The sequence below is a fragment of the Ranitomeya imitator genome, chromosome 5 (assembly GCF_032444005.1).
Source record: "Ranitomeya imitator isolate aRanImi1 chromosome 5, aRanImi1.pri, whole genome shotgun sequence".
NCBI lineage: Eukaryota > Metazoa > Chordata > Amphibia > Anura > Dendrobatidae > Ranitomeya > Ranitomeya imitator.
In genome coordinates, this window is record NC_091286.1 from 113,021,103 (window position 1) to 113,037,165 (window position 16,063).

The 16,063-nt window shown below is 43.9% G+C and overlaps 1 protein-coding gene across 1 annotated transcript in view; it reads left to right on the forward strand.

The window, feature by feature from the left end:
- The window catches only part of LOC138681523 (interferon-induced, double-stranded RNA-activated protein kinase-like), a 167,733-nt gene that overhangs the window by 81,816 nt on the left and 69,854 nt on the right, over window positions 1-16,063 (forward strand). Inside the window, exons 11-14 of the mRNA XM_069769100.1 lie at window positions 1,022-1,091; window positions 3,498-3,553; window positions 3,649-3,714; window positions 5,155-5,277. Coding sequence (XP_069625201.1) covers window positions 1,022-1,091; window positions 3,498-3,553; window positions 3,649-3,714; window positions 5,155-5,277 — 315 coding nt within the window. The remainder of the gene's footprint in view (window positions 1-1,021; window positions 1,092-3,497; window positions 3,554-3,648; window positions 3,715-5,154; window positions 5,278-16,063) is intronic.

Below are 16,063 nucleotides of genomic sequence, written 5' to 3' on the forward strand. Positions count from 1 at the left end.
ATCAAAAGATTGTATCTGCACCAAAATGGTATCACTAAAACCATCAGCTCGGCGCACAAAAAAAAGCCCTCACCCAACCCCACATCACGAATTATGCACAGTGCGGTGCGGGGATTCCAAAGGTGGCTGGCCGCAATGCCCGCGCAGGCGCAGTCTGCAAGCATGGCTGGGACATCAGACGGCCAGAGCTTACTGCGTCTGCGCAGCACAGCAGTACACTGCGCAGGCGCCGGTTTTGAAATGTACACAGCGCTGAGGGGGCGGCGCCGAAAGCGCAGGAAGATTGGAGTGACGGCAGAGGAGCGTTTAGAGCTGGGGAGTGAGGACCCGCTTCCCTGGCTAGAGACAGGAATTGTGGCTAAGTATAAAAACGCTTTATTTGGGGTATACTTGAACCTAAAACTAAAAGAGCCACCTTGTTAGAATGCAGCATTACTGCTGCACAAGGTGGCTCTTTTAGTTTATAACGGCTGGAGGGGGTGACAGTGGCCCTTTAAAACCAATGGTGTCGTTCAAAAGTACAACTTGCGCCGCAAAAAAAATTAAAAATCCTCACAAGGCCATATTGACTAAAAAACAAGTTATAGCTCTGGGAAGAAGGGGAGCAAAAAACAGAAATTCAAAAACTGAAATACCCCTGGTCATTAAGGGGTTAAGGGCATAAAAATGTGAAAACATTTTGGCAAAATTCAAATATTTAAAAAAAATAAACCACAAATATCGCCCTAAATTTACCACTAACAAAAAGTACAATGTGTCACGAAAAAAAACATTCTCGGAATCACTGGGATATGTTGAAGCGTTCTAGAGTTATTACTACAGTATATAAACTGACAGTGGTCAGAATTGTAAAATTTGGCCTGGTCAGGAAGCTGAAAACGGGCTGGGGTAAAGGGGTTAGCCTCTTTTGTATAATTTTTGGGGGAGAAAGGAAAGGATTTACCCAACCCCTGCTCAGCAAACCTGTGCTGGCTGCTCTATATAAGCAGAAATATACAAATCTGCCTTTCTTATCTTGTAGTTCTGAAGATGACTCTTCCTCACGCGAGCAAAAGACAGAACCTTTCCAGTCACAAAGCAGTGATTCTCAGGTACAGTCTTTTAGTTTGTGCACTTTTGAACCCCTCCCCCCCCAAAGGCTTTTTTATTTTTTATACATACAGTGCAGAAATCTGGAAGATCACCATACTCATAGCATGATGCACTCGGTGTAAGAGAAAAGCTAAAAATGAACACTTTAAAAAAGTACCGTATATACTCGAGTATAAGCCGAGATTTTCAGCCCAAATTTTTGGGCTGAAAGTGCCCCCCTCGGCTTATACTCGAGTCACGGTAGCGGTGGGGTCGGCGGGTGAGGGGGTGAGGGCGCTGAGGTATACTTACCTAGTCCCAGCGATCCTCGCGCTGTCCCTGCCGTCCCACGGGCTTCGGCGCTGCAGTTTCTTCCTCTCTTCAGCGGTCACGTGGGACCGCTCATTACAGAAATGAATAAGCGGCTCCACCTCCCATAGGGGCGGAGCCGCTTATTCATTTCTCTAATCAGCGGTGCCGGTGACCGCTGATAGAGAAAGAAGCTGCGGCACCGAAGACAGGAGGGGACAGCGCGAGGATCGCCAGGACTAGGTGAGTATGTTATATTCACCTGTCCTCGTTCCAGCCGCCGGGCGCCGATCCATCTTCCCGGCCGGCGCCTCCATCTTCCCGGCGTCTCTGCTCTCTGACTGTTCAGGCAGAGGGCGCGATGACGCATATAGTGTGCGCGGCGCCCTCTGCCTGATCAGTCAGAGCAGAGACGCCGGGAAGATGGAGGCGCCGGAACGAGACGCCGGGAGCTGCAATCAAGGGAGGTGAGTATGTGTTTTTTTTTCTTTATTGCGGCAGCGGCGGCACAAATTTATGTGGAACATCTATGGGGCACAGTGAACGGTGCAGAGCACCGTATATGGCACAGCACAGCTATGGGGCACAGTGAACGGTGCAGAGCACCGTATATGGCACAGCACAGCTATGGGGCACAGTGAACGGTGCAGAGCACCGTATATGGCACAGCACAGCTATGGGGCACAGTGAACGGTGCAGAGCACCGTATATGGCACAGCACAGCTATGGGGCACAGTGAACGGTGCAGAGCACCGTATATGGCACAGCACAGCTATGGGGCACAGTGAACGGTGCAGAGCACCGTATATGGCACAGCACAGCTATGGGACACAGTGAACGGTGCAGAGCACCGTATATGGCACAGCACAGCTATGGGGCACAGTGAACGGTGCAGAGCACCGTATATGGCACAGCACAGCTATGGGGCACAGTGAACGGTGCAGAGCACCGTATATGGCACAGCTATGGGGCACAGTGAACGGTGCAGAGCACCGTATATGGCACAGCACAGCTATGGGGCACAGTGAACGGTGCAGAGCACCGTATATGGCACAGCACAGCTATGGGGCACAGTGAACGGTGCAGAGCACCGTATATGGCACATCTATGGGGCACAATGAACGGTGCAGAGCACCGTATATGGCACAGCTAGGGGGCACAATGAACGGTGCAGAGCACTATATGGTTCACACCTATGGGGAAATATGAACGGTGCAGAGCACTATATGGCACAGCTATGGGGAAATAATGATCTATTTTTATTTTTGAAATTCACCGGTAAATGCTGCATTTCCACCCTAGGCTTATACTCGAGTCAATAAGTTTTCCCAGTTTTTTGTGGCAAAATTAGGGGGGTCGGCTTATACTCGGGTCGGCTTATACTCGAGTATATACGGTAATTAAAAATGCAATGTTTATACAGAGTTTCATGATTTTTACAGCAAAAAAATCAATTAGCGAAACTGCAAAAATATGCCGCGTTTTTACAAAAAGCACAGAAGATGCTCCCAAAAAGCTGATTTTGACACTGCCTAATATTTTATACAGTTAATGATAAATTATATACTTATTGTAGAGATTCACGCTCCCTGGCAGTGGTAAGGCTTCACACAGACATTTGGTTTTAGTGCAAAACAGCCTTATGTTTATTTTCCAGCATAAACATTAGCAACATTCACGTGAGAGCAAAATGGCCGTACCCCGTCCCTAAACGAATGTCAAAGGAAGGGAAAACTGTCCCTTTTCTGGGTAGGCAAGATCTAACACTGTCTCTCCCCGTTAGCCATCTATGCACTGCCTCTAGCTCAGGCGGCTCAGCCACAATGAAGAAGCTGCAGCTTCTACACGTTGCCCTAAACGGCTATTGTCCATAGCAGCCTGTGATACTTGGAGCCTGGTGCACACGGCGTGACCGGTCTCCTCTCAGAGAGATTCTGGCTTGTCTCATTGTAGCTCCAACACCAATTCACACTGCTCAGCTGACTGTCCAGCAAGTTATCACAGGGCCTGGCTCTAGATCTAGCTAGCCAGGTGCACGTAATGGACCTCCAGTACTAGGTTTTAACTGTGTCCTACCTGTTATATACGTTTACATATATAGATATTATTTTATTTAGATCACATTTCGCTCGTCAGCATGTGGGACGCCATCAGGACCAGTCAGACCCCAAAGGTAAGCCCACCTCCTCTTTTTTTATTTTTATTTAAGTAAGTAGTAAACCAAATTTTCCATATAATAATATAGAAATGTTTTCTTTTTTCTTTTAGACGTATTGAGTTAGCAGCCAAGTTCACAAACCCTGAGCCGGTACATGATGTGACCACTAACAAAATGTAAGTTAAATGATATCTCTGTTAAAAACACTTGCAATTGATCTTAGACCACCATCTTTCATAAACCAAACCTCCCATTTCCATCCCCAAGACATCTCTCGTGTTGCACCAGTTTTCTGGAATGCACTATTCCTGATAATCCAGTTAATTCCTAACTACCATCTTTTTAAGCGTGCTTTAAGAACACATCTTTTTAGAAAGGCCTATCACATCGCATCACTAATCTAACTCTTCCCTGTTCCCTATTTCTAAATTTTCCTCAAAATATGGTCCCATCTATTAATTTCCTACTTGCACAGATACTGGCTGGTGACCGGCTCATGCTGCTTTATTTAAATACCCTCATCGATTATACCGATGACTGGAGACCTATTGTTCGCCCCCTATTTCCTTATAGATTGTAAGCTTGTGAGCAGGGCCTCGCTCTCTGTAACTGTTGAACTAGGTGTTACTCTTTAATGTCCGTTATCGTCAGTACATATCCCTGCTTAATTATAAAGTGCTTCAGAATATTTTGGCGCTACACAGTGTGTGTGTATATATATATATATATATATATATATATATATATATATATATATATATATATATATATATATATATATATATATATATATATATATATATACACATATGTATACACAATTATTACTTGCTTGTTCATTGAGAAACCTGCTCTGCGCTATGGTAGGGGTATGTTAGTATTTTCTTTTGAGTGTGTTGCTGCCTTCTTATGATTGGCCAGCCTAATACAGGGGGAAGAAGTACACACCCCTTAGTGAAAACTATCTGATAAAACCCAAAATAAGATTTAACATTTTAGGTGCCAAATACTTTGATTTCTAATATGTCCACAACAGAGAGGTGAAATCAAACAGAAAACCTTTATTTCACTCTGCAGCCACTATTACATCCTGTGTCCAGCTCAACATTAAGAATTTAGCAAAAGGTGTTTTGTTTTTTTAAATCTGTCTCGCAATACAAACCAAATATGTTCTTGGATCTGATATCCATTTCAGAGTGATTGTGTAATCCTGATATTAACATGAGTATTATTCTAGCCAAAGAGTGAGAGCTTATGATGTTCCTTACGTCATTCACGCAGTTTTACAAATGTCATGGTGTACTGATAAGATCGGCGCATGTGCAATTCACTCTTCTGTTCAGTGCAGTGGACTCCATTCTCTCCTGTGCATACAGTGATCTGATTAATACCACTACTGCTAAATTTAATGCATGTACATATCAATCAAAGCCAGAGGGGCGGCATTAACAGGCTCTCGTCAGTCGCGGAGCTCGGGTGTCTCTGTAAATTTCAGCGCACATTCACATACAACAAGGATACCGTTCTGTGTATAAGGTATGCCAGGATGCAATAGACAGCTTATCACTGCATAAGAATGAGGAGGTGCTCGTCTGACCCCAGCTTCTATTTTCCAGCTTTTTAGACCTTTTTGACAATATTACAAAGCTTGATTCTGGAGGATATGGGACAGTATACAAAGCAAGAAAAAAGCTTGATCAAAAATATTATGTCGTCAAAAAAGTAAAGAGGCGTTCAGAGTAAGTATTTTCAATAGATACACATTGTTGCTAACATAATATCACACAATACATATTTTAGTTTGTCTAATTATGTATAAATCTATTGCTTGCTGCATACACCACAGTTGCGAGCAGCACCCTCCATGTTTGGAGCTGGCTTAGCTGCTCAAGAAACTCCAAGAACCATTGATCCCCTTAAAGGGTTAGTCCCATCTCCAAGATCCCAATGTGTAGTAGGTTTAATAATAATAATAATAATAATAATAATAATAATATTTGTAAATGACTCCAATTAGAAATGTATAGTTCTTCTGATTCGCTATGTCGCTTACCCTTGTGCAGGCATCGCAGTAGCTTAGGTATCCATGGACCACTAACAACTAACTATCACTATAAGTGGTCGTACCCATGGATACCTACGCTACTGGAATGTAAGCAATATCGTTCATCAGGAGAACTATGCTACATTTCCAATTGGAGATATTTTATAATACTCTTATTATTAAACCTACTACTTATTGGGACTGGATCTTGGAGAGGGGAATACACCTTTAAGACTTCCCTTCACTGCAACTAAGGGATCATTATTTTTATTTCAATTTGGGTTCTTAATTGATTAAGCAGGGGTTTTCTAATAGTGGACAACCCCTTTAAGTGGGGCGAGCCTGAAATAATTTAAAGATGTGGTTGAGAGGTCTCAATTACTTTCGGCAGCTAGAATGTGGACTGTGACAGAATAAACCACACAAAAAGTCTCTGAGTGGGGTGATTATGTGAAGACGTTTGTGGGAGAGTGGGGACCATAAGAGACATTATATGAGAGGAGGGGCAATGAAAAGCAGTTGATGAGCGGGAGAAGCAGTCTGTGACACCGGGGTGACCAAAGACACCAGTTTATGAGCGAAGAGGAACCCAAGGAGCAGCCTGTAAGAAGGAGGGAACAATCTTTTAACATGGGAACCATAAAGAAAAGTGCTGTGTGAGGGGGATATATAGTGTGATGTGAAGAATATGGGGGTGCCCGACTGTTACTGTCAGGTGCTCTTTAGATGGTGTGTGATAGGTTTCCCATGGAGTGCCCGACATTCCTCTGCATTAGTTGTAAAAAAATTTCAAACCGCAAAAATCCTCTAATTTTTCCCTCTTTTTTTTATTCAATTGTGGCTCATGTGGATAGAGGAAATGTGACCCCACAATGAATAGACTCCACTGAAATATTTATTTTATGTTTCTTATGTTTGTTAATTTTCTTGCTCCCAAATATATTAAAGAGACATTCCCATAAGAAATGCCATAAATATTTGATAGGTGATTGTTCTACTTGACGAGGTATTGAATGAATGGCTAGACAGCCACACAAGTGTCCTCGGCATGCAGTGATTAGTAACTGCTGGCCACAGGGCCATTAGAGATATTGAGTCTGTGGGGCTGCATAGCCACTGACCAGTCAGAGGGCCAAAGCTATTCCCTGGTCACTGCCAAAAGTGCCCGCGGGGAGCATCAAAGGATTAAAACTAAACCATGGAGCTCTGGAAGATGGTAGCTTGGTCTGATGAATCTTGTGGACTGCCAGGTACATGTATATCGCTTACCTGGGAAATACTGTAGATGGCACAAGAATGCATTATAGGAAGAAGGCAAACTAATGGGTGTAGAATTTTTCTGGGGACCTTGGGTCCTGTCAGGCACCTGAATAGTACATTGCCACTACGTAAATATTGTTGCAGACAAGGTACAGCCCCAATAGCTAGGATATACAGTTGTGCTCAAAAGTTTACATACCCCGGCAGAATTTTTGCTTTTTTGCCCTTTTTTCAGATATGAATGATAATAATAATAATAATAATAATTTTATTTATATAGCGCCAACATATTCCGCAGCGCTTTACAAATTATAGAGGGGACTTGTACAGACAATAGACATTACAGCATAACAGAAATACAGTTCAAAACAGATACCAGGAGGAGTGAGGGCCCTGCTTGCAAGCTTACAAACTATGGGGAAAAGGGGAGACACGAGAGGTGGATGGTAACAATTGCTTTAGTTATTCGGACCAGCTATAGTGTAAGGCTCAGGTGTTCATGTAAAGCTGCATGAACCAGTTACCTGCCTAAGTATGTAGCAGTACAGACACAGAGGGCTAATACTGCATAAAGTGTATGAGAACATGATGCGAGGAACCTCTTTTTTTTTTTTTTTTTTTATTATAAATAGGCCACACAGGGATCGTTAGGTTAATGCATTGAGGCGGTAGGCCAGTCTGAACAAATGAGTTTTTAGGGCACGCTTAAAACTGTGGGGATTGGGGATTAATCGTATTAACCTAGGTAGTGCATTCCAAAGAATCGGCGCAGCACGTGTAAAGTCTTGGAGACGGGAGTGGGAGGTTCTGATTATTGAGGATGCTAACCTGAGGTCATTAGCGGAGCGGAGGGCACGGGTAGGGTGGTAGACTGATACCAGGGAGGAGATGTAGGGTGGTGCTGAGCCATGGAGTGCTTTGTGGATGAGGGTAGTAGTTTTGTACTGGATTCTGGAGTGGATGGGTAGCCAGAGTAATGACTGGCACAGGGTAGAGGCATCGGTGTAACGGTTGGTGAGGAATATGATCCTGGCTGCAGCATTCAGGACAGATTGGAGCGGGGAGAGTTTTGCAAGAGGGAGACCGATTAGTAGAGAGTTACAATAGTCCAGACGAGAATGAATAAGTGAAACAGTCAGAGTTTTTGCAGAGTCGAAATTAAGAAAAGGGCGAATTCTAGAAATGTTTTTGAGATGATGACACCAAAACTTTTTCTCCACTCATGGTTAGTGGTTGGGTGAAGCCATTTACTACTGTGTTTTCTCTTTTTAAATCATAATGACAACCCCAAATATCCAAATGAATCTGATCAAAAGTTCACAAACCCTGGTGATTTTTGCCTGATAACATGCACAGAAGGTGACACAAATGGATTTCAATGGCTACTAAAGGTAGCATCCTCACCTGTGACCTGTTTGCTTGTAATCAGTGTGTGTGCATAAAAGCTGAGTGAGTTTCTGGGATCCAAACAGACTCTTGCATCTTTCATCCAGCCACTAATGTTTCTGGATTGTGAGTCGTGGGGAAAGCAAAAGAATTGTAAATGAATCTATGGGAAAAGGCAGTTGTACTGTATAAAACAGGAAAGGGATACAAAAAGTTCAAACTGTGACTAACAAATTTAAAATCAGGGGCTCTGTAAAAACAAAACCACGGTCAGGTAGACCAACAAAAATTTTGTACACAACTACCAGGAAAATTGTTCGGGATGCAAAACAACCCTCACAAACAACATCAGCTGAAATACAGGACTCTCTGAAAACTAGCGGTGTGTCTATTTCAAGATGTACAATAAGGAGGCACTTGAAGAATAATGCGCTGCATGGTCGATTCGCCAGAAGAAAGCCATTACTGCACAAGTGTCACAAAGTATCTCACCTACAATACGCTAAACTGGAGAGAAGAAAGACCAACCAAAAAATGGTGTGCACATCCACATAATAATAGCTAAAATTAGATATCTTTATTTAGACACAGCAAACGTTAAAACCACTTAAAAAAACATGTAGAAGAACATGGCAAATAAACCACACCCCTGAAGATGGAATAGTGTGGGACATAATAAACAATGAACCAGAAGGACCAGCAATGAAAAGCACATATGCTATAAATGAGCCACAAAGTATCCACAGTATAACATGGAAAGCGAAGCAGACACATTCACAAAATGGGGCATGATGAAAATTAGAAAACATGTAAACAACAAGTATAATGAATAAACTGAAACATCAATGCTCCCAATAGTATTAAACCCAAAAATAGCAGCACATGCTCTGGGCATATGTAAGATGTAATGTGAACAGTGGATTTAGATCCAGAGCACAAGGTGAGTGTATATCTCCACGTCTGGAAAGCCTGGTTAGATGTAGATGGTAAAAAATCCCCAAACTATATGATGTATACAACCTGTGGTGTATAATCTGAAGGTGTAGCTGAATGCAAAAGGGGAAGGTACCTGGCTGTCTGATGTCGTGGCCGCCTGGTCGGTTCAAGAGAGGCTCATGTATAGTGCCGATGGAAGCATAAAGTCCCAGTAAGATAGGGGTGTGGGGAAAGCCCCCCGCTTATCACTGCTGCAAGCAGCTTCATCAGGGAAAGTTGTCAGAGGTGTCAGAAAATAAATAGGTGGAGTAATCAGAGTAAGCACATTACCGGTGTGAAGCGCTGGTTCAATGGAACAGATGGAGGGAGCCAGCCATGCTGAAGGAGCAATTACGGTATAACAATGAGACTGCACAGATGCGATGACACATAGCAGCCGTAAATGAAACAAAAAAGCAGCAGTGGAAAAGCAAAGATAAAAAAAAACAAAACGAAAAGTGCACGCACTGGTATCAGCGAAGGCGATGCCTCCAAAAGGAGTATAAATCATTAGTGCATCCATGCAGAAGCTAAAAATAAAGATACAAATTAAATGGCTGTCTGCATGAAGAAACAGGCATTCCAGCATAAAGGTACCGTCACATTAAGCGACGCTGCAGCGATATAGACAACGAGCCGATCGCTGCAGCGTCGCTGTTTAGGTCGCTAGGAGACGTCAAACACGACAACACCAGAACGATGCAGGAGTGATCCAGTGACGTACTTATCGTTGTAACTGGTTGTTCGCTTCATGAAAAAACATTGCTGGCAAACATGACGAATCACGCCGACCTGACGACCAAATAAAGTTCCGGACTTTCAGCTACGACCAGCGATGTCACAGCGGGATCCTGATCACTGCTGCGTGTCAAACACAACGAGATCGCTACCCAGGACGCTGCAACGTCACGGATCGTTGTCGTTCTCGTTGGTAAGTTGCTCAGTGTGAAGGTACCTTTAGATGAAACGGTAGATTCCAGGCAAAAGTGTCACGAACACAATGACCATAAATGTCAATAGACTTAGTGATGATGCAACAGTCCATATATGCAGTCGGTGGCAGCAGTCACAGAACATTGGTTCATGGGTTAGATGATGTGCATAGAAATAATGCAAAATGAAACTGATTGAAGCTTTGAACATTGATGTGAGTGTCGGCATAAGCATGCGGAGATGACAGCGTGACACAATAACCACCAAAACTACCTGATACAAAAAGAGCAAAAAACAAACAAAAAGTAAGTAAAGATGAGTAAATGGAAAAGAGAATATAATGATGAAGTCCTTAAACTACACAAGTCAAACTGCTCTCATGTGTCCAATTAGCTTAAGAAACCGGTGAAGAGAAGCTATTCATTGAGCCCAGTTGGTGCCACAGACTGAAGCTCAAAGATCCACCCGGATTCAATTTGCTGCCACATCTGCCATTATATGGAAGCTTTTGCAGGCCAATAATCCTGAGGTAGAGCCCCCATGAACTGCAATGAAATGAGTGGCTATGGGATTGAGAGTTTACCCTTCCTCTGGTCGGCCGCCACTATATGGATGGTGGATATACGGTATGTTTTTGAGCCCTCTTTCTCAATTCCTGACACGTCTGTTCCACATATATTTTGCTACAGGGGCATATATCACATTTCTAGTCTTACAGTTGATATACGATTTTAATGAGTGACTTCTCAGATTCAGAGGATTGACAAATGCATCCCACAAGGGAATGATTCCTTTAAAACGATGCTTCTATTCAGCTTTACAGTGGGTCTAGAGAAGTGACTCTCCTGGCTGTAAGAAGAGGATTAGCACTGGTCACTGTAGCAGTCTGGGCATCCGTTTTCAAAATTGGGCAATATTTAGATGGTATGTCCCCCCCATGCTCCGATCCACCCCGTGCTCCGATCCACCCCCCCGCGCTCCGATCCACCCCCCCCATGCTCCGATCCACCCCACCGTGCTCCCCCCACCCCATCATACTTACCGATCCTCCCGGGGTCCGTCCGTCTTCTCCATGGGCGCCGCCATCTTCCAAAATGGCGGGCGCATGCGCAGTGCGCCCTCTGAATCTGCCAGCCGGCAGATTCGTTCCAAAGTGCATTTTGATCACTGAGATATAACCTATCACATTGATCAAAATAAAAAAAATAGTAAATGACATCCACCCCCCCGCTTTGTCACCCCCATAGATGGGGACAATAATAAAATAAAGAATTTTTTTTTTCCCCACTAAGGTTGGGGTTAGAACTAGGGTTAGGGTTAGGGTTTCGATATGTGCACATGTATTCTGGTCCTCTGCGGATTTTTCCACAGCGGATTTGATAAATCCGCAGTGCTAAGCAGCTGCGGATTTATGGCGGATTTACCGCGGTTTTTCTGCGCATTTCACTGCGGTTTTACAACTGCGGTTTTCTATTGGAGCAGTTGTAAAACCGCTGCGGAATCCGCAGAAAGAAGTGACATGCTGCGGAATGTAAACCCCTGCGTTTCCGTGCAGTTTTTCTGCAGCATGCGTACAGCGATTTTTGTTTCCCATAGGTTTACATTGAACTGTAAACTCATGGGAAACTGCTGCGGATCCGCAGCGTTTTCCACAGCGTGTGCACATATCTTTAGAATTAAGCTATGTGCACACGGTGCGGATTTGGCTGCGGATCCGCAGCGGATTGGCCGCTGCAGATTCGCAGCAGTGTTCCATCACGTTTACAGTACCATGTAAACCTAAGGAAAACCAAATCCACTGTGCCCATGGTGCAGAAAATACCGCGCGGAAACGCTGCGTTGTATTTTCCGCAGCATGTTAATTCTTTGTGCGGATTTCGCAGCGTTTTACACCTGTTCCTCAATAGGAATCCGCAGGTGAAATCCGCACAAAAATCACTGGAAATGGTGTGGAAAAATCTCACACGAATCCGCAACGTGGGCACATAGCCTTAGGGTTAGAGTTGGAATTAGGGTTGTGATTGGGGTTATGGCTACAGTTGGGATTAGGGTTAGGGGTGTGTTGGGGTTAGTGTTGGAGGTAGAATTGAGGGGTTTCCACTGTTTAGGCACATCAGGGGTCTCCAAACGCAACATGACGCCACCATTGATTCCAGCCAATCTTGTATTCAAAAAGTCAAATGGTGCCCCCTCACTTCCGAGCCCCGACGTGTGCCCAAACAGTGGTTTACCCCCACATATGGGGTATCAGTGTACTCAGGAGAAACTGCGCAACAATTACTGGGGTCCAATTTCTCCTGTTACCCTTGTGAAAATAAAAAATTGCTTGCTAAAACATCATTTTTGAGGAAAGAAAAATGATTTTTTATTTTCACGGCTCTGCGTTGTGTTGTGAGTTCTGTTTTTGGGCTCCCTCTGGTGGTTACTGATGGTACTGGGTGATTTGTGTTCTGCTGTCTCTGGTGTCCACCTGTTCTATTAGGATTTGGGAGTTTCCTATTTAACCGGGCTTTCTTGTCATTTCCTGGCCGGCTAGCAAGGTTATCAGAGTGTTTTGTTACCTCAGCTTCTGGCCTCAGTAATCTTCAGGACAAGCTAAGTTTTTGATTTTCTTGTTCCACGTTTTGCTTTATTTTTGTCTTGTCCAGCTTGCATAGACTTGTTTCTTTGCTGCTGGTTGCTCTAGCGGGCTGTAATTGCTCCTCATGTTCCATGAGTTGGAACATGAGTTCAAGTAATTACAGGATGGTTTTTTGAAGGGTTTTTTGCTGACCGCGCAGTTTACTTTTGTATCCTCTGCTATCTAGTTTTAGCGGGCCTCATTTTGCTGAATCTGTTTTCATACTGTGTATGTGCCTTCCTCTCATTTCACCGTCATTATATGTGGGGGGCTGCTATTTCTGTGGGGTGTTTCTCTGGAGGCAAGAGAGGTCTGTGTTTCTTCTAATAGGGGAAGTTAGATCTTCGGCTGGTGCGAGACGTCTAGGATCAACGTAGGCACGTTCCCCGGCTATTGTTATTTGTGTGTTCAGGTTTAGGGTCGCGGTCAGCTCAGGTTCCATCACCCTAGAGCTCGTTGGTGCTTGTCCTTTTGCGATTCCCTGCCATTGGAATCATGACAGTATAGCCGGCCCGAAAGTTTGGGCTGAAGTAGGAGGAAAAGTAGTCTGAGGAAGTTTTTTTTTTTTTTTTCTCTCCTCTGAGGTTGCTGCCTAGCCTTAATTGCAGCCTGGCTGATTTTTTTTTCCTCCTCTTAATCCTTGAATGGCTCTGACCTTAGCTGTTAATCATGGACGTCCAGAGTTTAGCTTCCAGCCTGAATAATCTTGCTGCTAAGGTTCAAAATATACAAGATTTTGTTGTACATGCTCCTATGTCTGAACCTAGAATTCCTATTCCAGAGTTCTTTGCTGGAGATAGATCTAGTTTTCAGAATTTTAGGAACAATTGCAAGTTGTTCCTTTCTTTGAAATCTCGCTCTTCTGGAGACCCTGCTCAGCAGGTTAAGATTATTATATCTTTCCTGCGGGGTGACCCTCAAAATTGGGCATTTGCATTGGCACCAGGGGATCCTGCGTTGCTTAATGTGGATGCGTTTTTTCTGGCATTGGGTTTGCTCTATGAGGAACCTAACCAAGAGATTCAGGCTGAAAAAGCTTTATTAGCTCTTTCTCAGGGGCAAGATGAAGCAGAAATTTATTGTCAAAAATTTCGGAAATGGTCAGTGCTTACTCAGTGGAATGAGTGCGCCCTGGCTGCAAAGTTCAGAGATGGCCTTTCTGAGGCCATTAAAGATGTTATGGTGGGGTTCCCTGCGCCTACAGGTCTGAATGAGTCTGACTATGGCTATTCAGATTGATCGGCGTTTACGGGAGCGCAAACCTGTGCACCATTTGGCGGTGTCTTCTGAACAGGCACTTGAGACAATGCAATGTGATAGAGTTCAGTCTAGAAGTGAACGGCAAAACTATAGGCGGAAAAATGGGTTGTGCTTTTATTGTGGTGATTCAGCTCATGTTATATCAGCATGCTCTAAACGCACAAAAAAGGTTGATAAGTCTGTTGCCATTAGTACTTTACAGTCTAAGTTCATTCTGTCTGTGACTCTGATTTGTTCATTATCATCCTTTTCCGTCGATGTCTATGTAGATTCAGGCGCTGCCCTGAGTCTTATGGATTGGTCATTTGCCAAGCGATGTGGGTTTAGTCTTGAGCCTCTGGAAGTCCCTATTCCTTTGAAGGGAATTGATTCTACACCTTTAGCTATGAATAAACCTCAGTACTGGACACAAGTGACCATGCGTATGACTCCCGTTCATCAGGAGGTGATTCGCTTCCTGGTATTGTATAATTTACATGATGTTCTAGTACTTGGTCTGCCATGGTTACAAACTCATAATCCAGTCCTTGACTGGAAAACAATGTCTGTGTTAAGCTGGGGATGTCAGGGGGTTCATGATGATGCACCTCCGATTTCTATCGCTTCATCTACTCCTTCTGAGGTTCCTGTATTTTTGTCGGATTATCGGGATGTTTTTGAGGAGCCTAAGCTCAGTTCGCTTCCTCCTCACAGGGATTGCGATTGTGCTATAGATTTAATTCCTGGTAGTAAATTTCCTAAAGGTCGTTTGTTTAATCTGTCAGTACCAGAGCATACTGCTATGCGGGATTATGTTAAGGAGTCCTTGGAAAAGGGACATATCCGTCCATCTTCGTCCCCTTTGGGAGCAGGTTTTTTTTTCGTGGCCAAGAAAGATGGGTCCTTGAGGCCTTGTATAGATTATCGTCTTTTGAATAAGATTACCGTAAAATATCAGTATCCTTTGCCTTTGTTGACTGATTTGTTTGCTCGCATTAAGGGGGCTAAATGGTTCACTAAGATTGATCTTCGGGGTGCGTATAATCTTATACGAATAAAACAAGGTGATGAGTGGAAAACCGCATTTAATACGCCTGAGGGCCATTTTGAGTATTTGGTAATGCCTTTCGGACTTTCTAATGCTCCTTCGGTCTTCCAGTCCTTTATGCACGATATTTTCCGTGAATATCTGGATAAATTTATGATTGTGTATTTGGATGATATTTTGGTTTTTTCTGATGACTGGGAGTCTCATGTTCAGCAGGTCAGGAAGGTGTTTCAGGTCCTGCGGGCTAATTCCTTGTAAAGGGCTCAAAGTGTCTCTTTGGAGTCCAGAAGATTTCTTTCTTGGGGTATATTTTTTCCCCTTCTACTATTGAGATGGATCCCGTCAAGGTTCAGGCTATTTGTGACTGGACGCAGCCTACATCTCTTAAGAGTCTACAGAAGTTCTTGGGCTTTGATAATTTCTATCGTCGTTTTATAACTAATTTTTCTAGTGTTGTTAAGCCTTTGACGGATTTGACTAAGAAGGGTGCTGATGTTGCTGGTTGGTCTCCTGCGGCTGTGGAGGCCTTTCAGGAACTTAAGCGCCGGTTTTCTTCTGCTCCTGTGTTGCGTCAGCCTGATGTTTCGCTTCCTTTCCAAGTTGAGGTTGATGCTTCCGAGATTGGAGCGGGGGCGGTTTTGTCACAGAGAAGCTCCGATGGCTCAGTGATGAAGCCATGTGCGTTCTTTTCTAGAAAATTTTCGCCCGCTGAGCGGAATTATGATGTGGGTAATCGGGAACTTTTGGCCATGAAGTGGGCATTTGAGGAGTGGCGTCATTGGCTGGAGGGTGCTAGACATCGTGTGGTGGTCTTGACTGATCACAAAAATCTGATTTACCTTGAGTCTGCCAGGCGTCTGAATCCTAGACAGGCTCGTTGGTCACTGTTTTTCTCTCGTTTCAATTTTGTGGTTTCATACCTGCCAGGTTCAAAGAATGTGAAGGCGGATGCTCTTTCTAGGAGTTTTGTGCCTGACTCCCCTGGAAATTCTGAGCCCACTGGTATCCTTAGGGATGGGG